The sequence below is a fragment of the Monodelphis domestica genome, chromosome 3 (assembly GCF_027887165.1).
Source record: "Monodelphis domestica isolate mMonDom1 chromosome 3, mMonDom1.pri, whole genome shotgun sequence".
NCBI classification, from domain to species: domain Eukaryota; kingdom Metazoa; phylum Chordata; class Mammalia; order Didelphimorphia; family Didelphidae; genus Monodelphis; species Monodelphis domestica.
The window spans coordinates 80,686,080-80,705,343 of NC_077229.1; the positions used below are offsets into that span (position 1 = coordinate 80,686,080).

The 19,264-nt window shown below is 43.6% G+C and overlaps 1 protein-coding gene across 8 annotated transcripts in view; it reads left to right on the forward strand.

Moving 5' to 3' along the window:
- Positions 1-19,264, forward strand: part of USHBP1 (USH1 protein network component harmonin binding protein 1) — a 38,196-nt gene that overhangs the window by 14,176 nt on the left and 4,756 nt on the right. For 6 of the 8 annotated variants that reach the window (XM_016432368.2, XM_016432373.2, XM_056822274.1 and 3 more), the window contains 11 exons: positions 9,047-9,165; positions 9,462-9,601; positions 9,694-9,927; positions 11,520-11,642; positions 13,146-13,234; positions 13,399-13,539; positions 15,007-15,183; positions 15,324-15,573; positions 16,614-16,823; positions 18,899-18,987; positions 19,131-19,253. In XM_016432368.2, coding sequence (XP_016287854.2) covers positions 9,047-9,165; positions 9,462-9,601; positions 9,694-9,927; positions 11,520-11,642; positions 13,146-13,234; positions 13,399-13,539; positions 15,007-15,183; positions 15,324-15,573; positions 16,614-16,823; positions 18,899-18,987; positions 19,131-19,253 — 1,695 coding nt within the window. The remainder of the gene's footprint in view (positions 1-9,046; positions 9,166-9,461; positions 9,602-9,693; positions 9,928-11,519; positions 11,643-13,145; positions 13,235-13,398; positions 13,540-15,006; positions 15,184-15,323; positions 15,574-16,613; positions 16,824-18,898; positions 18,988-19,130; positions 19,254-19,264) is intronic. The other 2 variants (XM_056822275.1, XM_016432370.2) reach the window with 1 other exon arrangement.

Below are 19,264 nucleotides of genomic sequence, written 5' to 3' on the forward strand. Positions count from 1 at the left end.
ATCAGTCAGTTTTTTAACACTCACCATAAGATCTGTCTAAGTAAGGATTTCTAATGACACCAGGCCAGCAACATCTCAGCTGCTTTCACCAGCTCCCTCCTCCATCTGAATGTTTCAGAATCAGTCTCCTCAGAATGAGTCTCTCCAATCTGAATGTTTCAGAATGACTTCCCAGCTCTTCCCTGAGCTCTTATTTTTAAGGGCAAAATCTTCTCTGTCATCTACCAATCACTGTAGATGTTTCTAAAGGACCGCCCATTTTGAATTCACAGCTGAGTAATTTTAATCTCTTTAGTAAGTCAGGAAAAAAATGCTGCTGTGCTGACAAATTTCATTAGAAAAAACCTCTGAATAAGTTATCACCCTTTTAGGTTTAAGTAGTTTACAAGTTGCCCCACCTTTATAGGTACTTAGTATCCCATTGTATCAATTCTAAAAGTCATGACTTAAAGAACTTCCTGTCCCTTCCATAAGCATGGATCAAAGCACTTTTCATTGTTCTCAAGGAGCTCTCTGTCTTAAAGTAGTCCTAAGTAGGGTGGAGCAGGGACACTCCCATAGCTAGGAGCCCCCACACTCAAGTAGAGTTCTCACCATCTGCTAGGGAATTTTTTTAAGTAGAAGATTCCCCAACGGGAGAAACCCCTAACATTCATAAATCTGAGAAATTTTGAGGTTTACATACAATATAGGAAAAATAGAATAATATAGACTAATATGGGATTAATGTAGAATCTTAGAATATATATATAATAATTCTAATATATGTATATAAACACATTTTAAAAATCTTTGGATAGATACAATATAAAAGCATATAGACTATAGTCTAACAGAATAAATATAGACTCTTGGGACATACATATATATTGATGGAAACTTTGTCTATATAATATGTAATGTAATATATAATAGGTAAATAGAATAATATGTGTATGTTTATATAATCTTAGAAAATATACAATATAGGAATAAATAGAATAATATAGACTAATATGGAATTAATACAGAATCTTATATGCATGCATTTCTAGAATCTTAGAATATATAATAGATGTAATATAGATGTGAGAATTGATTTTTCACATACTATATTAATTCTCATATCAGGTCCCTGGAGTAGAAAGGCCCAAATTAGTTCCTGTATATCCGAAATGATTTCTGTAGATCTGAGTCACTGCTTAGACTACGGCTTTTTGCATTCTCTTTGTCCTTAGGAATGTGCTCCTTCCATAGATTCTGGCTAACTGGAAGGTTTTCCAGCATTCCTGACAAACTATCCACCTGTCAGTGTGAGGTGGGGCTGAGGGTTTAATGGATGAACTCCTAATTTGCTGTTCACCAATTAGAGATGTCTTGGGTCGTTCAAGGGAGGAGTTGAATAATGAGCTCCCCAAAGTGAAAGTGCATATGGGTACCTGGGCCAGGAGTTTTCAGGGTCTTTGGAGAAATTGAGAGAATCCTTTGACCAGAATTAGGATGTTTTGACTGGTGCCTTAAAAAGTTATTTTAAAATTAAGAAATACTGCCTCTTGAGAATCTCTGTTGTTACATTATATGTATTGATAAATGTATAGGATCTAAGAATATATATCTTTAATATGTATAATAATAGAATATAGACTAATATAGCAGGAACATTGGATCTTAGAATATATGTGTATATGTAGAAACTTAGGATGTAACTATAATATATGTAATATGATGTGTAATATGTTTATAGAATCTTAGGAGATATATGATATGGGAATAGAGTAATATAGATTCATGGGATTAATATAGAATCTTAGAATATATTTATAATAGATGTAATATAATCATATATGTATATAAATATATTTTACAGAATCTAGGTGGCATAGTAGATACATTGTCAGAAAGATTCTTTTTTTTGTTTGTTTGTTTAAATCTGGCCTGAGACACTTTACTAGCTGCATGAGCCTGGGCAAATCACTTCACCCTGTTTGCCTCAGCTTCCTCATCTGTAAAATGAGCTGGAGAAGGAAATAGCAAACCACTCCAGTATCTTTGCCAAGAAAACCCCAAATAGGATCATGGACAGTCAAACATGACTGAAATAGCTAAACAACAACCAGCAGTAGACTCAGAATATATGTGTATATATTCTGTTTATACAAGTGACCTCATTTGATTTTCATAAAAACTCTTGGAGGTAGGTACTATTCCCTACTTTACAGTTGAGGATACTAAGGTAAACAAGTTAAATGACTTGCTCAGGACCACACTACTATTAAGTGTCTGAGACCAGATTTGAATTCAGGTCTTCCTAATTCCAGGCCTGGCACTCTATCCCCTATGTTACCTAGTTGTCTCTACTTACAGATTTGAGAACCATCTGCAAAGAGGTGGGAATTGGAAGAGTGACTAAGATTACAAAGAAAAAAGTGGAGAGAAAGGACCATAGGACCATAGATCTAGAGTTGGAAGGTACCTTAGAAGTCATCCAATCGCTCATTTTACAGATAAAGGAAACTGATGTTCATGGTTATTCAGTGACAGTTATCCAGAGAGTAGGTGGTGCAGTGGAAAGAGTCCAGGAATTAGGAATACTCATCTTCACAAGTTCAAATTGTAAACCTTAAAATTTCCCAGACTTGTGAATGTTAAAAATTTCCCCATTGGGAAATCTTCAATTGAAACAATTCCCTACCAGATAGTGAGAACTCTACTTAATGTGAAAACTCCTTGCTATGGGAGGATCTCTACCCCATCCCTACTTGGGACTGCTTTAGGGCAGAAAACTCCTTGCTAAACAATGAAAGTACTTGAAAACCATACTTATAAAGGAAAGGAGTTCTTTGAGCCATGCCTGTTTTTGGAATTGATACAATGGGATGCTAGGTGCCTATAAAGGTGGGGCAACTTATAAACTACTTAGACCTAAAAGGTGAAAACTTACTCAGAGGTTTTCTCTTAATGAAATTGGTCGACACAACAGCATTTTTCTCTGGTTCAAACTTACTGAAGAGATTAATCTACTCAGCTATGAATTCAGAAGGGGCTGTCTTTTGGAAAACATCTACAGTGATTGGTAGATGGAAGAACTTAGGGGAGGTGACATAGGAGATTTTGCCCTTAAAAATAAGAGCTCAGGGAAGAGCTGAAAGTCATTCTGAAACATTCAGATTGAGGAAGGACTGATTCTGAAACATTCAGATGGAGGAGAGAGCTGGTGAAAGCAGCTGAGATGATGCTGGCCTGGTGTCACTAAAATCCTTGCTTAGGCAGACCTTGTGGTGAGTGTTAAAAGACTGACTGACTGATCTCTCTCTCTTAAGACTCAGGTCTAGACCATGTTGGCTTAAGGCCCTTCATACTTATTTCCTTTTTCTCTCTTTCTCTCTTTTCTTTAATTCCACATTTGTATTAATTAAAATCTCTATAAAACCCAGTTGACTTGGGTATTTGAATAATTGGGAATATTTCCCTGGCAACCACCTTATATTTGATTTAAAAACCAAGACACTGTAGTGAAACATATTTTCTGCGGTCAAATTTACTCACCCTCTCTTATATCTATCACAATTTATATCTTCCACCATTTTAACTCACTACAGTTTATGGGCTTCACTATTTTAAATCTCACAAAATATTGCCTCAGACACTAACTGTATGACCCTGGGTAAGTCCCTCAGCCCTGTTAATCTGTTTCCTCATCTGTAAAATGAACCGGAGAAGGAAATAGCAAACCACTCCAGCATCTTTCCTAAGAAAACCCCAGATGGGGTCATGAAGAATCCAACACAACTGAAATGATTGATTGATAGGAGAACTGATAAAAATAGGAGAACCAGGCAAGTGTATGGTCTCTGTAGTCAAAAGAGAAGCAAGTATCTGGGATAAGAAGGAGATAATAGGGGGCAGCTGGGTAGCTCAGTGGATTGAGAGCCAGGCCTAGAGGCGGAAGGTCCTAGGTTCAAATCTAGCCTTAGACACTTCCCAGCTGTGTGGCCTTGGGCAAGTCACTTGACCCCCATTGCCTAGTCCTTGCCACTCTTCTGCCTTGGAGCCAATACACAGTATTGATTCCAAGATAGAAGGTGAGGATTTAAAAAAAAAAAAGGAGATAATAAATTAACAATCAACAAGTATTTAAGTTATTGAGGTTCTACTAATGTGCTACTACATGCCAGGTACTGACCTACAAAATACAAATACAAAGCCTGAAACAATTCCTAGTCTCGAGTTTATTTCTGATGAGGGAGACAGCAAATACATATGTCAGAATACATAGATGAAGTATAAAAGCGAATACAAGGGACTCAATCAAGAAAGGATTCACGGAGAAGATAGTGCTTGAGCTGCATCTTGAAAGAAGAAAGGGAAGGAAACAAGCATTTATGAATGCTTTCTGCATGCCTACTGTGTGTTATTAAACCTACTAAGTACTTTAAAATAGTCTCATTTTATCCTATACCAATATCTGGGAGGTAAGTTCTTTTATTAACTCCATTTTGTAGTTGAGGAAACTGAGGCAGAGGTTACGTGACATGCTCAGAGTCACTCCACTAGTATCCACGGTTGAATTTGAACTTAGCTTTTCCTGATTCTGGGCCCAGTGTTCCATTGACTTATTTATTTGAATGGGGGTAACATACAGCATTAGAGGTTAGACCTAAGTAGTTAGCCAAGATTATGAATGGAGGCACAGAACAGTAGATCATCACACACTTTCCAGGACCAATGGAGGTGCCGATTTAATGACTGTTCCTAGAAAGAGGTGAAGAGTTGGATGAGGGGATGGGACAGGTAGCATGATGCCCTCTAGGGCAGGCCTGAATTTCCTAGAGGAGAAGATGTGAAACATGGACTGAGGCCTCTGGTTATTGTAGTTTAGTCTTGTTGGACTCTTCCTGACACTGTTTGGGTTTTTTTGGCAAAGGTACTGGAGTGGTTTACCATTTCCTTCTTGGCTCATTTTACAGATGAGGAAACTGAGGCAAACAGGGTTAAAGGACTTGCTCAACATCACACAGCTAGTAAGGGTCAAATTTGAACTCAGTAAAAAGAGTCTTCCTGACTCTAGGCTTGGCACTCTAACCATTGTACCACCTAGCTGCCCCCCATGATTTTTATGTGGAGGATTTTTATTTACTCACTCATCCACCAAGCAAAACAGCTTTTCCCAGGGTGGAATGCCAAAAAGGGCCCTCTAGAATGAAATATGATGTGGCATCTGAACTGAGCCAGGAAGGAAGAGGATTGGGAAAGTTAGAGATGGGAAAGGAGTGCATTGAGGGACTGACAGCTTGCGTAAACTCGCAGTATCAGGAGACAATGCGAACCTTCCAGCTCTCTGGTTTGTTTAGCAGATAGATGAGTCAGTGGAAAGAGACAGAAGTTGCTGTTCACAAAGTCTGGGAAAAGATAGGGAAAAAAGAATAATGAGGGCAGCTAAGTGGCACTGTGGATAATGCCAGGTCTAGAGCCAGGAGGTCCTGGGTTCAAATTTGGCCTCAGCCACTAACTAGCTGTGACCTGGGAAAGTCACTTAACCCCAGCTGCCTAGTCTTTACCCTTTTCTGCCTTAGAATAGATAAGATAGAAGTAAGATTTTTTTTAAAATAAAAGAATGATATGCATAGGACCAGGGTCTAGATCTGTGATTTCATTGGCAAAGAGAACTCCCAGAGGAGGAAACTCTCTATCATAAAGTTTTGAGTTTCTCTGAGACTTAGTCTTTTTTTTTTCCCAAAGGTTTTTTTCTACATTTACTGACATAAAAATAGCCTCAACAGACTTAAAATTGTTGTTGTTTAAATGATGGTATTTTTTGTTTTTGAAATTTTAAATTTATTTAATTAATTTAGAATATTTTTCTATAGTTACAAGATTCATGTTCTTTCCCTCCCCTCTCCCCACCTCCTTCCCATAGCCAACACGCAATTCCACTGGACCTTACTTGTAAGACTAACAGTCTTAATGAGTGTCTGCTAGGGCAGAGGTTTCAGAACCTCTGAAGTCCAGGGGCATCCCCCAATATGCTCAAGTGTACCCTGGGCCACATGAATATGTATTTGGGAAATATTTAACAAAAGCAACAAAAAATACAATAGAATGTAGGTGATGGGAATATGTGGTTTTCTTTTCCTTTTTTTAAACCCTATTTTCTGCCTTGGTGTCAATACTTCATATTGGTTCCAAGGCAGAAGAGTGGTAAGGGTTAGGCAATAGGCAATGGGGGTTAAGTGACTTGCCCAGGGTCACACAGCTGGGAAGTGTCTGAGGTAAAATTTGAACCCAGGACCTCCCATCTCTAGGACTGACTCTCAATCCACTGAGTTGCCCCCCATGATTTTCTAAGTCATTATGAGGTTTACAGGTTAGTGACCTTCTTTGAGCTTGACATCACTAGTCTAAAGCACCGAGAAGTTAAATGATTTTCCCAGAGTCATATATAGTCAGTATATATCAGGATAGACCTTGATCTTATGTCTTCCTGGCTCTGAGGAAGGTTTAGCACAGTGCCTGGTACATACTAGGTACTTAATTCCGATTGAATTGAATCCACTTTGCAATGCTTCTAACTGTGACATTTGCATAGGGCTTAAAAGGTTGCTGAGCATGAATGTACATTTCTACTTGAGCTTTACAATAACCCTGTGAGGTAAAGAATCTCAGGACACCCGTGTTACAGATGAGGGAACTGGAGACTCGAAAGGTTACTTAGTTCCGTCATCAGAGGCAGGATTTAAAGCCAGGTCTTCTAACTTGAAGGTGCTGCCTCTGTGCTTTTAAGGACTCCAAGCGAAGGATTCATCCCAGTTAGTTGGAGACCCCAGCTTGGAAGAACTTGTGGGACAATCTACTACTCGAAGCTATGTATACACACACATATTTCTACATGTATTTGTACATATGTACACATATGCAAATGCACATTTATACACATAGCTACATTTATTTATATAGCTCAGGAGCCAACTCTCTCCTCCATATTTTTTTAACTCCCTCTTTCTGTATTATCAACAACTCCAAGACAGACAAACAAGGTCCAGACAAAGTATTAAGGGACTTGCTCAGGGTCACATTTGAAGCCAGGTGCTCCAGACTCCAGACCTGGCTCTCTGTCCCATATTTTTACCGGAGGACTCACTGATTCCAAGTAAAAAGCACCATAGCAAAAATGATCCCCTTAAGTAGAAACGCAGAAGAAAAGCATCAGAGATCACATGGTTTGATGGGGATATGATTGGGGTTTTGGTGTTAAAAGATCCCTCTATTACAAATATGAATAACATGGAAATAGGTTTTGAACAATGACACATGGATAGCCCAGTGGAACTGCTCCTCATCACTGGGAGGGGGGGAGGGAAAAGAGGGGGTGAATCATGTAACCATGGAAAAATATTCTAAATTAATTAATTTTAAAACATAAAAAATAACTTACAATTAATTACTTAATTACTTAACTTTTAAAAATGATCCTGGGGGAAGCTGGGTTGCTCAGTGGATTGAGAACCAGACCTAGAGATGGGAGGTCCTAGGTTCAAATCTGGCCTCAGACACTTCCCAGCTGTGTGACCCTGGGCAAGTCACTTGACCCCCATTGCCTAGCCCTTACCACTCTTCTGCCTTGGGGCCAATACACAGTATTGATTCCAAGACAGAAGGTGAAGGTTTTAAACAAATAAAAATAAAAATAAAAGATGATCCCCATCCATAGGGAGGTAGATTGTCCTCAATGGCTACCATATTGCTAGTGGGAAAGGAGGGGCAGACACAGGGAACACCTGTAGCCAATCAGGCATCAATCAATATTTTTTAATTAAGTACTCTGTGCCAGGCTCTGTACTAAGCGCTGGGACCAAAGTTGGGGGAGCAATTCATGCCTCCCTCTTAGCAGAGTCACTGACAGTCTCCCCCCAGGCTTGCTGGGCTCTGCTGACATCCTCTGCACTGGGCAGATCTCATGCTGCTCTCTTCTGCCACCTGCTGGTCTCTCCCTGCAATGTGGCTCCTTTGGAGAGATCCATGGGCTTTTCAGCCCTTTTCAACCCATCTATTGTATGGTAGACCCATCCAGGTACTCCCATCCATCCAGCCATGTTTTTATTTATTGTTAAATATTTCCCAGTTAAGTTTTATTTTAATTTTTAACATTCATTTTTTAAAAACCTTATCTTCTATCTTGGAATTAATACTAAGTATTGGTGCCAAGGCAGAAGATGGATAACAGCTAGGCAGCTAGGGTAAGTGACTTGCCCAGGGTCACACAGCTAGGAAGTGTCTGAGGTCAGATTTTAACCTAGAACTTCATGTAGTCTCTATGCCTGACTCTCTATCTACTGAGCCACTTAGCTACCCCTTAGCATTCATTTAAAAAAAACAACAACCTTTTTTTTTAGTTCCAAATTCTCTCCTTCCCTCTCTTTTCCCACCCATTGCCCTTTTTTTAAAAGTATTTTTCAAAACACTTTGTCTCTTCTATTCTAGTCCTTCCCCATCTAATTTTTGTCTGCATTATGATCAGGGAGTTATGATAGAGAGAGAGACCTTTGCAAACCATAAAGGGTTATATAAATCTCTGTGGTTAGGTTTCAGCAAACTATCCCAGGGCTACAATTAGCTAAATTTTAAATGAGATAGGTGAAGTTCCCATCATGCCTCTGGAATTCCGTGAAAGTTATTCAGTCTAGGCTGGGTGGAGAACTACAAGGCTAAGTGAACTTTGCTCTGCTTCCCTGTGGTAACAAAATCATTCCCTTTCTACACATATGTCCATGCCTCTTGCATGTATTGCAAGCCCATGCATGCATACAGACTCATCTCAGATTTTCCTTCTGGCTTCCCCCCTCTCCATTCCTCTGTATTTTCCCCTAGGATCCCCACTTTCACTGGATACAGGCTCTTTTGCCCTTGGAACAAAACTGTACAGGCTCCAAGACAGGCTGTCTTGCTGCCTTCTCTCCTGGGACCATCAAGAGAAAATGCACTGACCATCAATGGAAGAAGGGACAAATGAGAGAGGGTAGGGGGAACAGTGATCCAATGGCCCTAGTGTGTTGGGTCTTGGTTTCTTTAGGGATGCACAGACAGAAGCCTCAGAGCCCAGCAGTAGTCTGACTCCTGGAAAGCTGCCCATGATGCCTGCCTCATCCCCTTCTCAGCACCACCAGCCCTCGGGGGAAGATGCCCCAGAAGGTGAGCTCCTTTCACACTCTGGAGGGCTGTCATTGCTTTAGAAGGTTCTTAAAATTCCCTGCCAGCCTCAAGCTATCATTTAATATCCCTTCACCCCATCACCTTAATCCAGTATAAGTCAGAATTTATTGGCAGTAACTTCACTTCTTGTCCCTCCCTAGAGATTTCTGCCCTCCCATCCAAGCTTTGGCCCCTCTGCCTCAGATTCCCTGGATTAGGGTATGTCCCCCCTCCCCTCCCACACACACACCTCTAACTATTCCTAGAGCTCAGCATTCCTTGGTTCTGACTTTCAGGTAATGGCCCCAACCTGTACCTGGCCTTGCAGCAAGCAGTTGAGTCCTTAGAGAAGGTGGCAGCTTCCTGTCGCCAACAGGCCTCCAGCCTCCCAGCCTCGACTACACTAGTCCCAGAGGAGCAGGGCAAGGCTGAGGAGGTAAGACATCTCCCAATCAAACAGGGAAGACTTCCTGAAGGAAGCCTGGGGTTGGAGGTCTGAAGTCATCTCCTCTATGTGTGGGCTCTCAGGATAGCCTCCGTCCTCTGCAAAGACTGGAGGAGTTGGTCAGGAGCTGGAGCCCTGTTGGCCAAGAGGAAGGGATGGCCGAGCAGGAGAGGATCCACTACAAACGGGAGGCCCTGAGTCTGACTGAGCAGAATGCCAGCCTTCGGAGTTCTCTGAAAAGCAAGGAAGAGGAGCTAGCCCAGGATCAGGCCTCCCTACAGGCCTTTCAAGATGAAAAGGAGATGCTACAGAGACAGGTAGGATATTTTTTTAACCCTTACCTTCTGTCTAAATATTGATTCCAAAGCAGAAGAGAGGTAAGAGCTAGTCAGCTGGGATCTAGTGACTTGCCCAGAGTCATGCATCTAAGAATTGTCCGAGACTGGATTCAAACCTGGGACCTCCCATCTTCAGGTCTGCCACTCTATCCACTGAGCCACATAGCCACCCCATCAGGTGGGTTTTGAGGAGGGTGTTTTGGTGGGGAAGGAAGTACCTGGTCTGGGAAGAGACTCCATTCTGAGAAAAGATATGGTCTACCCTATTCTTGGAGGAACCCCTTTTTAAAGAAGGGAAGTACAGCCTCCCATCATCCAAAGAAGTGTGAGATTTAAAATGGTTGAGGTCTTAAACTGTAGTGATTAAAATAGTGGAAGATATAAATTGTGATAGATATAAGAGAGGGTGAGTAAATTTGACTGCAGAAATATGTTTCACTACAGTGTCTTGGTTTTAAAATCAAATATAAGGTGGTCGCCAGGGAAATATTTCCAATTATTCAAATACCCAAGTCAATTGGGTTTTATAGAGATTTTAATTAACAATACAATGAGTAGTCAAAGAAAGAAAGAGAGAGTAAGAAAGGATTAAGTATGAAGGGCCTCAAGCCAATATGGCCTAGACCTGAGTCTTAAAAGAGAAATCAGTCAGTTTTTTAACACTCACCACAAGGTCTGACTAAACAAGGATTCTAGTAACACCAGGCCAGCTCCATCTCAGCTGACTTCACCAGAGAGCCTTCCAGCCAGATACTGTTCCAAAGGGCCTCTCTCCAGAGGGACAGAGTCCCCTTAGAGGAGCTCCAGGGAGACCTCCTTAGAGATTGTCCTCCAAGAGCTTCCCTTCTCTCTCAAGAGATTCTTCCCAAGCGGTCCTCATCAGAGATTCTCCAAAAGGATATATCTCTCCTAGAGATTCTGCTTTTTCTTATATAGGGGTTTTTCTCCCATGTCACCTCCCCTAAGCCCCTACATCTACCAATCACTGTAGACGCTTTCCAAAGGACTGTCCATCTGAATTCCTGCTAAGTCGACAAATCTCCTCAGTAAGTCTGAACCAGAAAAAATGCTGCTGTGTCGACCAAGATCCTCAGTAAGTCTGAACTAGAGAAAACACAGCTGAGTCAACTAATCTTATTAAGACAAAACCCTTTTAGGTACCTAGCATCTCATTGTATCAATTCTAAAAACAGGCCTGGCTCAAAGAACTCCTTGCCCCACCATAAGCATGGATCCAAGTACTTTCTTTGTTTAGCAAGGAGTTTTCTGCCCTAAAGCAGTCTTAAGTACGGGTGGAATAGAGGTCCTCCCATTTCTGATCCTGGGGAGTTCTCACATCAAAATGGGGAATGTTTCTCAGTAGGGAATTTGTTCCAATTAAGAATTCCCTGATGGGGAAATTTTTAACATTCACAAGTCTGAAAGATTTCAAGATTTACAGAAGACTAAATAATCCCCAAGCAATGAAGCAACTTCTTAATGGGAAGCTCAGAGGGAGAGGTCTTGAGTTTGAAGTATGAACCAGAATTGGGGATGGGCTGGTCATGCCCAATCCCACTTTTTTCCATCAGGTTTGGGAGTTGCATGAGTCTCTGCTGAGACTGGATTTGCCTCCAGCACTCCCCCTTAGCCAGGATAGCTCCATGAGCAGATCCAGCAGCCCAGGAGCAGAGGAAGAGCTCTGGGGAACCCAGGTGGGTACCATCACCATCTTTGTCCTCCTCCTCCTCCTCCTCCTTATCATAGCTGGCATTTGTCTAGTCTCTCAAAGGTTTACAGAGCCCTTTTCTCACAACAGCCTTGTGATGTTGGGAGTGAAAAGATTATCCCCATTTTACAGATGAGGAAAATGTTATTGTTATTGTTCAATTGTTTCAGTTGTGTCTGACTCTTTGTGACCCCATTTGGGATTTTCTAGGCAAAGATACTGGAGTGATTTGCCATTTCCTTCTCCAGCTAATTTTACAGATGAGGAAATTGAGGCAGAAAAAGTTAAGAAAATTATCCAGAGTCATACTGCTAGTAAAGATCTGAGGCCAGATTTGAACTCAGGTTTTCCTGGTCCCAGACACCCCACCCCACCCCACCAGTGCTCTATCTACTATGCCAGTTACCTGCCCCTAGGAGTGACTTGGCCACAGTTTAATAACCTGTTAGCAGCAGAACTGGGATTCAAACCCAGATCTCTTGACTCCAGGTCCAGAGTTCTTTCTCCTACTCCAGAAGCCCTTCATATTTTTATATCATGGACCTCTCTGGCAGGGCAAGAAAGCCTATGGACCACTTCTCAGAATAATGCGAAGTATATATTAAGTGCTTACTATGTGTCAGGCACTGTGTAAGGACTGCGGATAGGATATAAACACGGGCAGAAAAATAGTCCTTACAATCTAATAGGGAAGATGATGAACCAAAAGGAATCGGAAGGGGAAAGGGGGAAGAGGGGAAGGTGCCCACTGGGGAGGGCACGGTGTTGAAGTCTGAAAAGTCAGAAGTAGAACCAGGAGGGAAATGAAGTTTCACAGGCGTAGGTCCCTTCCAAAAAGGAAGTCCTGGAAGGTATTCACTGGCAGGAGAATAATCCATTTAAGTGACTAAAAAACAAGCTAGGACCACCAAGGAGACTAAAGGTTAATAGGGGGGAAGTGTGTGTGTGTGTGTGTGTGTGTGTGTGTGTGTGTGTGTGTGTGTGTGTGTGTGTGTGTGTGTTTAACCTATCAAAGTCAATGGATGCCTTGGAGGCCCATGAACATGTCTGGTTAAGAATGCCTGACCAGGGCACCTGGGTAAAACAGTGGATAAAGCACCAGATGGAATCAGGAGGTCCTGGACTCACATCTAGCCTCAGATACTTCCTAGCTGTGTAACCCTGGGCAAGTCACTTAACCTTAATTGCCTAGCCCTTATCACTCTTCTGCTTTGGAATCAATACTTAATATTAATCCTAAAACAGAAGGTAAGGGTTGTTTCTGTTTGTTTGGTTTTTTAAAATGCCTGTCCTATCCCAGCCTCCTTTATATTGGAGATGAGAAAAGGTCTCCTGTCCACTATTTCCCCTAGTCTGAAGCCCCCTTAGTAAATCAGAATCCCCAATTCAGTCCAGGTTGGAATGCAGACCAGTGGGGTGCCCAGAATGCCCGTGGTGGTGGGGATCCAATCTCAGGTCCTCTCTTAAGGCATCTCATCCCTTGCTACAGCAACTACAAAGTATTTCCAGTCCAGTAATCTCTGCACCCCTCTCGCCAGAGCTACAGGACCTGGAGGCCCAAATGGAACAACACCGGAGGTAAAACCTGTCTAAACCTGGCTAGGGAGGTGCAGGCTGGGGTCCTTCTCTGCCCAGTCTGTCTCATTCTCAAGGCAGCCACCTAGGCATACTAGGCTAAATTATTTATACTCATCCCACCCCTACCTTTTATCCTTTCTCTCCTCCTTCCCCTCCCTTCCTAGGACTATCCAGAGGCTAAAATGCTTCAACCAGATGCTGCTGGGAACCCTGCAAGCCTACAAGGGCCACTCAGAGGGGCTGAGCATGCGGCTGGGACAGAGGGAAGCTGAGACTACTGCCCTGCACCTCGCTCTACAATACAGGTGAGCCAACACGGTTAAAAACCAGCACCTGCCTAAGGTGGCTCTTGGCACCTAGACTTCATGAGAAGTCCTACCTGGCACCTGGAGTAAACATCTGAGTTCTTGTTGGGGAGGCACCTAGACCAGCTATCTAAGATATGACCCTTTTGGCTATTGCTGAGGTGGCCTGAAGCCAGAGGAAATGGAAGTTAAATTCTAAGATGTTTAAAGAAGTCAGGGATTAGGATGGAAAGGATCATAAGTCAGATATTGAAATTATTGGGGAGAGAGGATAGGGACCTGAATGTCCAGAGGCGGAAGCAATAAGGACCCTACAAGATCAGAGATTTAGAGTCAGAAGGGCTCTCAGAGGTCATCTAGTCTGACCTTTTTATTTTAAATATCTGGAAACTGAGGCACAGAGCAGTTAAGTGACATCCCCAGGTTCACACAGCTAATAAGAATCTGAAGTAGGACTTATCTTCTTGACTCCAGGCTCAGGGCTCTATCCACTGCATGGTGCTGGCAATATGGAGAGGATGGAATGAACCTTAAAGGGGGGATGTGTGTGTGTGTGTGTGTGTGTGCTGAGAGATAATGGCAGAGGGAGAGTCTGAACATGGCAATAGGGTTCAAGGAGTGGTATATCAGCTCTTCTTCCTTGCTCAGTGGGTCCTGGAGTGTGAGAGAAGGAGCAGCCAGCCTTGGTGTCTTCACCATCAACAAGAGATGTTGAGGTATCAGTGAATGTCAGAAGATGGAAGGTACAAGAGGAAGAGGTCTGGGATCAAGGGAAGTTTATTAGAACAGAAAAGGATAGGGACTGTAGAGAGGAAACAGGCTGAGTGGACAAATCAGGGAAGAGAGAAAAAGGAAACCACTTTGATTGCTGATCTCCCAGCAGGTCCTGGACATTCCATGTGGCATGGGTCCCTGAGACTGGCGTGCACATTGGGCTTGTCTCTCTGCTGGGGAATAGATCTCATGAGAAGAGCATGATAGCCATGGGGCCCTAGGGGGATAGAGGCCCAGGGGGCAGGCAAGGAAATGGATAGGTCAGGTGGCTAATCACTCTGGGGCCAGAGGGAAAAAAGCTTGCCCCTGGTGAACTTCAGTGCCCGTGCCAAAGCCTTGGCCACCTCATGTTCCTCGATCACGCTAGGTGAGACCCAGTATTGCCCTCATGGAAGCTTTGGAATGAGGAGATAGAGTCAGGCTCAGAGTGTCCCTGGCCTAACAATGAGGTGGGCAGAGACATGGCCCAAGGCTGAGAAAGGAAATTGGGCCCCAGGATGAGGAGAATAGCCACAGAACAAGGACTTCTGTCATTTTCACATCAATACAGGAGACACTAATGATGTGCCCAAGGATGGTTAGGGATGGATAACATACCCTAAGAGAGATCTGGGAGTCAGGGAGAAGACCAGGGACTCCCAAAGGGTTAAAGGGCTGCCCCAGGAGTGTTCTGAGCAGGCCTGTGTCCAGCAGTGAGCAGTGTGTGGAGGCCTATGGGGTGCTGTTGGCTTTACGGACAGTCGACACCAGGACCGTCCCAGGCCTGCAGGCCAGAGAAGGCAAAGCAGAGTCCGCCATGGCAGAGGCACAGAGACTTTTGTCAGAGGAAGATCCTGCAGAGGCTGGCATCTTGGCTTGTGTCTATGCAAGGTACAGGGATCCTGGGGGCATTGTGCTTGCTAGCCCTGGGAGGTGGAAGGGAAAACGGGAGGAGAAGCTAAAGGGTTGTTTATTTAGGCTGGCACGAAGTTTGATGCCCTCAAGGGTGGCAAAGCCTCTGTCTCTTACAGCCCCGAGGGCAGCAGTGTAGATGCACCCACAGAGCTGGAGGTGGCAGCACTCCTACAGAGTTACATTGGGAGGCTCCGGGCTCACCAAGCCCTGGTGAAGGTGTCCCCTGAGCCAGACTCCAGACCAGGCCTTGGGTCTAATGTGCCTCGGGAAGAAGCCATCTTCCAGGCAGTGCTGGGGGCTCAGCCCAACCTGGAGCTGCCAAGGCTGGAAAAGACCCAGATTCAGCAAGAGTTGGCCACTATGAGGGTGTGTACCCCTAATAATCCTCCACTGTTTATTCTTCCTCCCTTAACTTCCAACTCTCTTAGAAAGAAACAGGAATGACTTTAGAACATGGAATATTGGAATAATCTTAGAAGGGAGATTTTCCTTATGAAAATCAGGGGGAGCTTTAGAGGATAGAAGACCAGAGCTGGAAGGGGTTTAGAATGTAGTGTCAGAAATCATAAAAGGCAATAGAAAAAATAATAAAGGATATTAGAGGGAGCAGCTGGGTGGCTCAGTAGATTGCGAGCCAGGTCTAGAGATGAAAGGTGCTGCGTTCCAATCTGGCCTCAACCACTTCCTAGCTGTGTGGCTCTGGGCAAGTCACTTGACTTCCATTGCCCAGCCCTTACTGTCTGTTAGGGGCAGCTGGGTAGCTCAGTGGATTGAGAGCCAGGCCTAGAGATGGGAGGTCCTGGGTTCAAATTTGACCTCAGACACTTCCCAGCTGTGTTATCTATGTGACCCTGGGCAAGTCACTTGACCCCCATTGCCTACACCTTACCATTCCTCTGTCTTAGAACCAATACATAGTATTAATTCTAAGGTAAGGTAAGGAAGGTAAGGATTTAAGAAAAGAAAAGAAAGCAACATGTCACAGGAAAAAAAGGAGATCAAAAAACAGAATGTTAAGAGGTGAGAGAGCCCTTAGAACATAAAGTCAGAGCCGGGAAGGGGGAGGGCCTTGGAATCCAGAATGTGGGAGCTGGGAGGGTTCTTTAAACATTGAATGGCTGAGTTGGGAGAGTCTTCAAATATAGGCCAGTTATGGGATTGGAATACAGGTCACTGTCCTCTCTTATCTTATCTTTGAGCCTCTGCTCCCTGCCATCACAAAGGGTAGGTCAGTGCCCAGGATATGTCCTGGGGAACCTGAATACCACAGTTTGATCCTTCACTCAATGTGCCCTAAATGGTCCTTTTGAAGTCTGTTTCCCCCAGGGAGGGCTCAGTGCCCAACCCTGGAGTAATGGGGTAAGCAGTCAGGAGGAACCCAGCTCTGCCCATGCCCTTGCCCACAGGAAGCCCTGGTGGACTTGACACTGAAGCTGCAGCTGGTGAAGAAGGAGAAGCGGGCACTGGAGCTAAGAGATGCAGCCCACCGGGCACAGGGAACTCTCTACCTTCTGCTCCTAGAGCAGCTGCAGTGGCAGCTGGGCCAGGGCAGGCCCCAAGATCCCCTCAGCTCAGGGGAAAGTGACAGTGACAGTGATAGCAGCTGTGGAGCATGGGTAAGCACCTTTGGGGGAAGGCAAAACTGAGCCTTGGGTTCCATGGAGGCACCAATAGTTTTGGGGCAATCCAATATGGTAGAAAGAGGATGTGAAGCCAGTGATAAAAGCCACTTCCAGCTTTCAACCTCATCAATTCAGCTGAAACTGCTTCCTCCATAATGGTCTAATGATCTCTCTCTTTTTTAATATAATTTTAATTTTATTTTGTTTAAGTATTTTTCTCAAATCTGACCTCAGATCAGATACTTCCTAGCAGTGTGACCCTGTGCAAGTCACTTAACTCCCTAGCTTTTACCACTATTTTGCCTTACAACCAATACACAGTATTGATTCTAAGATGGGAGGTAAGGGTTTAAAAAATAATATAAATAAGTAAATAAATGTTTTCCTATGGTTACATGATTCATGTTCTCTCCCTTCCCTCTTTCCTCCCACCTTCTGGAGCTGAGTAACAATTCCCCTGCGTTATACATATACTCCCTATGATGCCTTCTTTGCCAGATCTAATGGCCTTTTCTTGGTCTATATACTTCTTGTTCTCCCCAGTCTTTGACCCTGTAGCTCACCCTCTTTTCCTAAATACTCTCTTCTCTCTAGGTTCTCCATGACACTGCTCTCCCCAGTTCTCCTCTTATCAATCTGACCAATCTGTCTCCATCTCCTTTGCTAGATCTTCACCCAGGAACTACTGTAAAAAATAACTTTGTTAAGCTATTTTAATTAGGACATATTCATTGTTTTATTACTATTTTGTGTTGTATAAATGCCTCTGAGACAGCCAATATCATAATAGAATGAATGATCAGGAATAACCCCAATTATTAATTCATTGAATAATTGTGTATGAGAATCAGTCATCAATAAAGATGACGTAGCGAGTAACAATCACCTAGAAAACCCTCTAAAATGCCTTGGCAAGAGGGGAGCTGTGTGCATGCATCCAGCATGCTGGAAGGCGTCCAGACATTATGCTATCTCAGTTGGCTTCGAAGCTACAAGGCTGACCTTGGCTTTTCCCATATATGGAATCGATCATTCCGTCATAGAAGAGACCTTCTCTTGTCACCCGTGCTGAGAAGAGTTGAAGACCACTCCTCTTGGAAGGGGGGGGGGCAGTCTGTGTAACTTGACTCCGATATAACGGGCTGACACAGAAGCTCTGGGTGTTTGGCAGAGCTGGGATAGGTCTGGACCCTGACATATGGGAATTTACAGCTTACTACAAATAAATGTCAGTTTGGCTCAGATCATTGTTTCCCAGGATTTCTTTTCTGGTTTTACGCTGCCTACCGATTGTTGGCATCTCCCGAGGCTCTATACTGAACCCTCTTCTCTCTTTATATTATAACCCCCAAGATCCCATATACCATCTTCAGTTTGATATCTGAGACACCTCATAACCTGGCTTCCTCCTACCTTCTTTGCTGGTATGTTTGTTGTTCAGTCGTTTCAGTTGTTTCTGACTCTTTGTGACTGACTCCATTTCAGGTTTTCTTGGTAAAGACACTGGAATGGTTTGCCATTCCTTCTCCAGCTCATTTGATAAATAAGGAAACTGAGGCAAACAGGGGAAAGTGACTTGCCCAGCTAGTGTCTGAGGCCAGATTTGAACTCAGGAAGATGAGTCTTCTTAACTCCAGACCTGGAGTTCCGTCTTCTACACCATCTAACTGCCTCTTACCTTCTTACCCTTACTATTTATTTACCCTTACTTTCTACTCTGCGTATCTTTGATACCGTTCCTTGCATGAGACAGTCCATCTCCAGGCTCCAGACTTTTGAGCTCCTTGAGATCGGAGACTTCTTTTTTCTTTTCCAGCCTTTTTTTGCACTCCCAGGACTTAACATAATAAAGTAGATAGCACTGAAGAATTTGTTGACTGTCTTGACTATCAGTGACTCCCTGTGTGACTTTGGAAAAGTCACTTCCCTAGTCAAGACATTAGTTTCTGTGTCTCTAAAACAAAGATAATAATAATAAAATGAAGATAATAGTAGTTGTTTGATGCACTTCCTGGAGTCTTCACAAAGACAATGCCTTGAAAACTGATTGATTGATATCATTACTCAAGATTCCTGGAGATGGGGACCAGCCAGCCTGGCCGGGGGGACCCCGAGACTCAGAGGATATGCTGCAAGAACTCACTAATTCCTTGACTCGGTGAGTACCTCTCTGGGGGGGGAGGGGGAGGGGGGGCATCTCAATGCCCCGAGGATATCCTGCCCCATAGCTATCTCCTTGCAGGGGGCAGGGAAGAAGCCCTCATATGTCCATCTCTCCCCACCCCACTTCTGGGGCACCAGGATCCAGGAGCTGCAAGGACAGCTAATGGAGCTACAGTCTTCACTGGAACAGATGGCCCAGGATGAGCGACTCCAGCGAACCCAGTGCTTGGAACTTACTAATGATTTCTGCAAGGCCCACAGGTAAGTCTAGG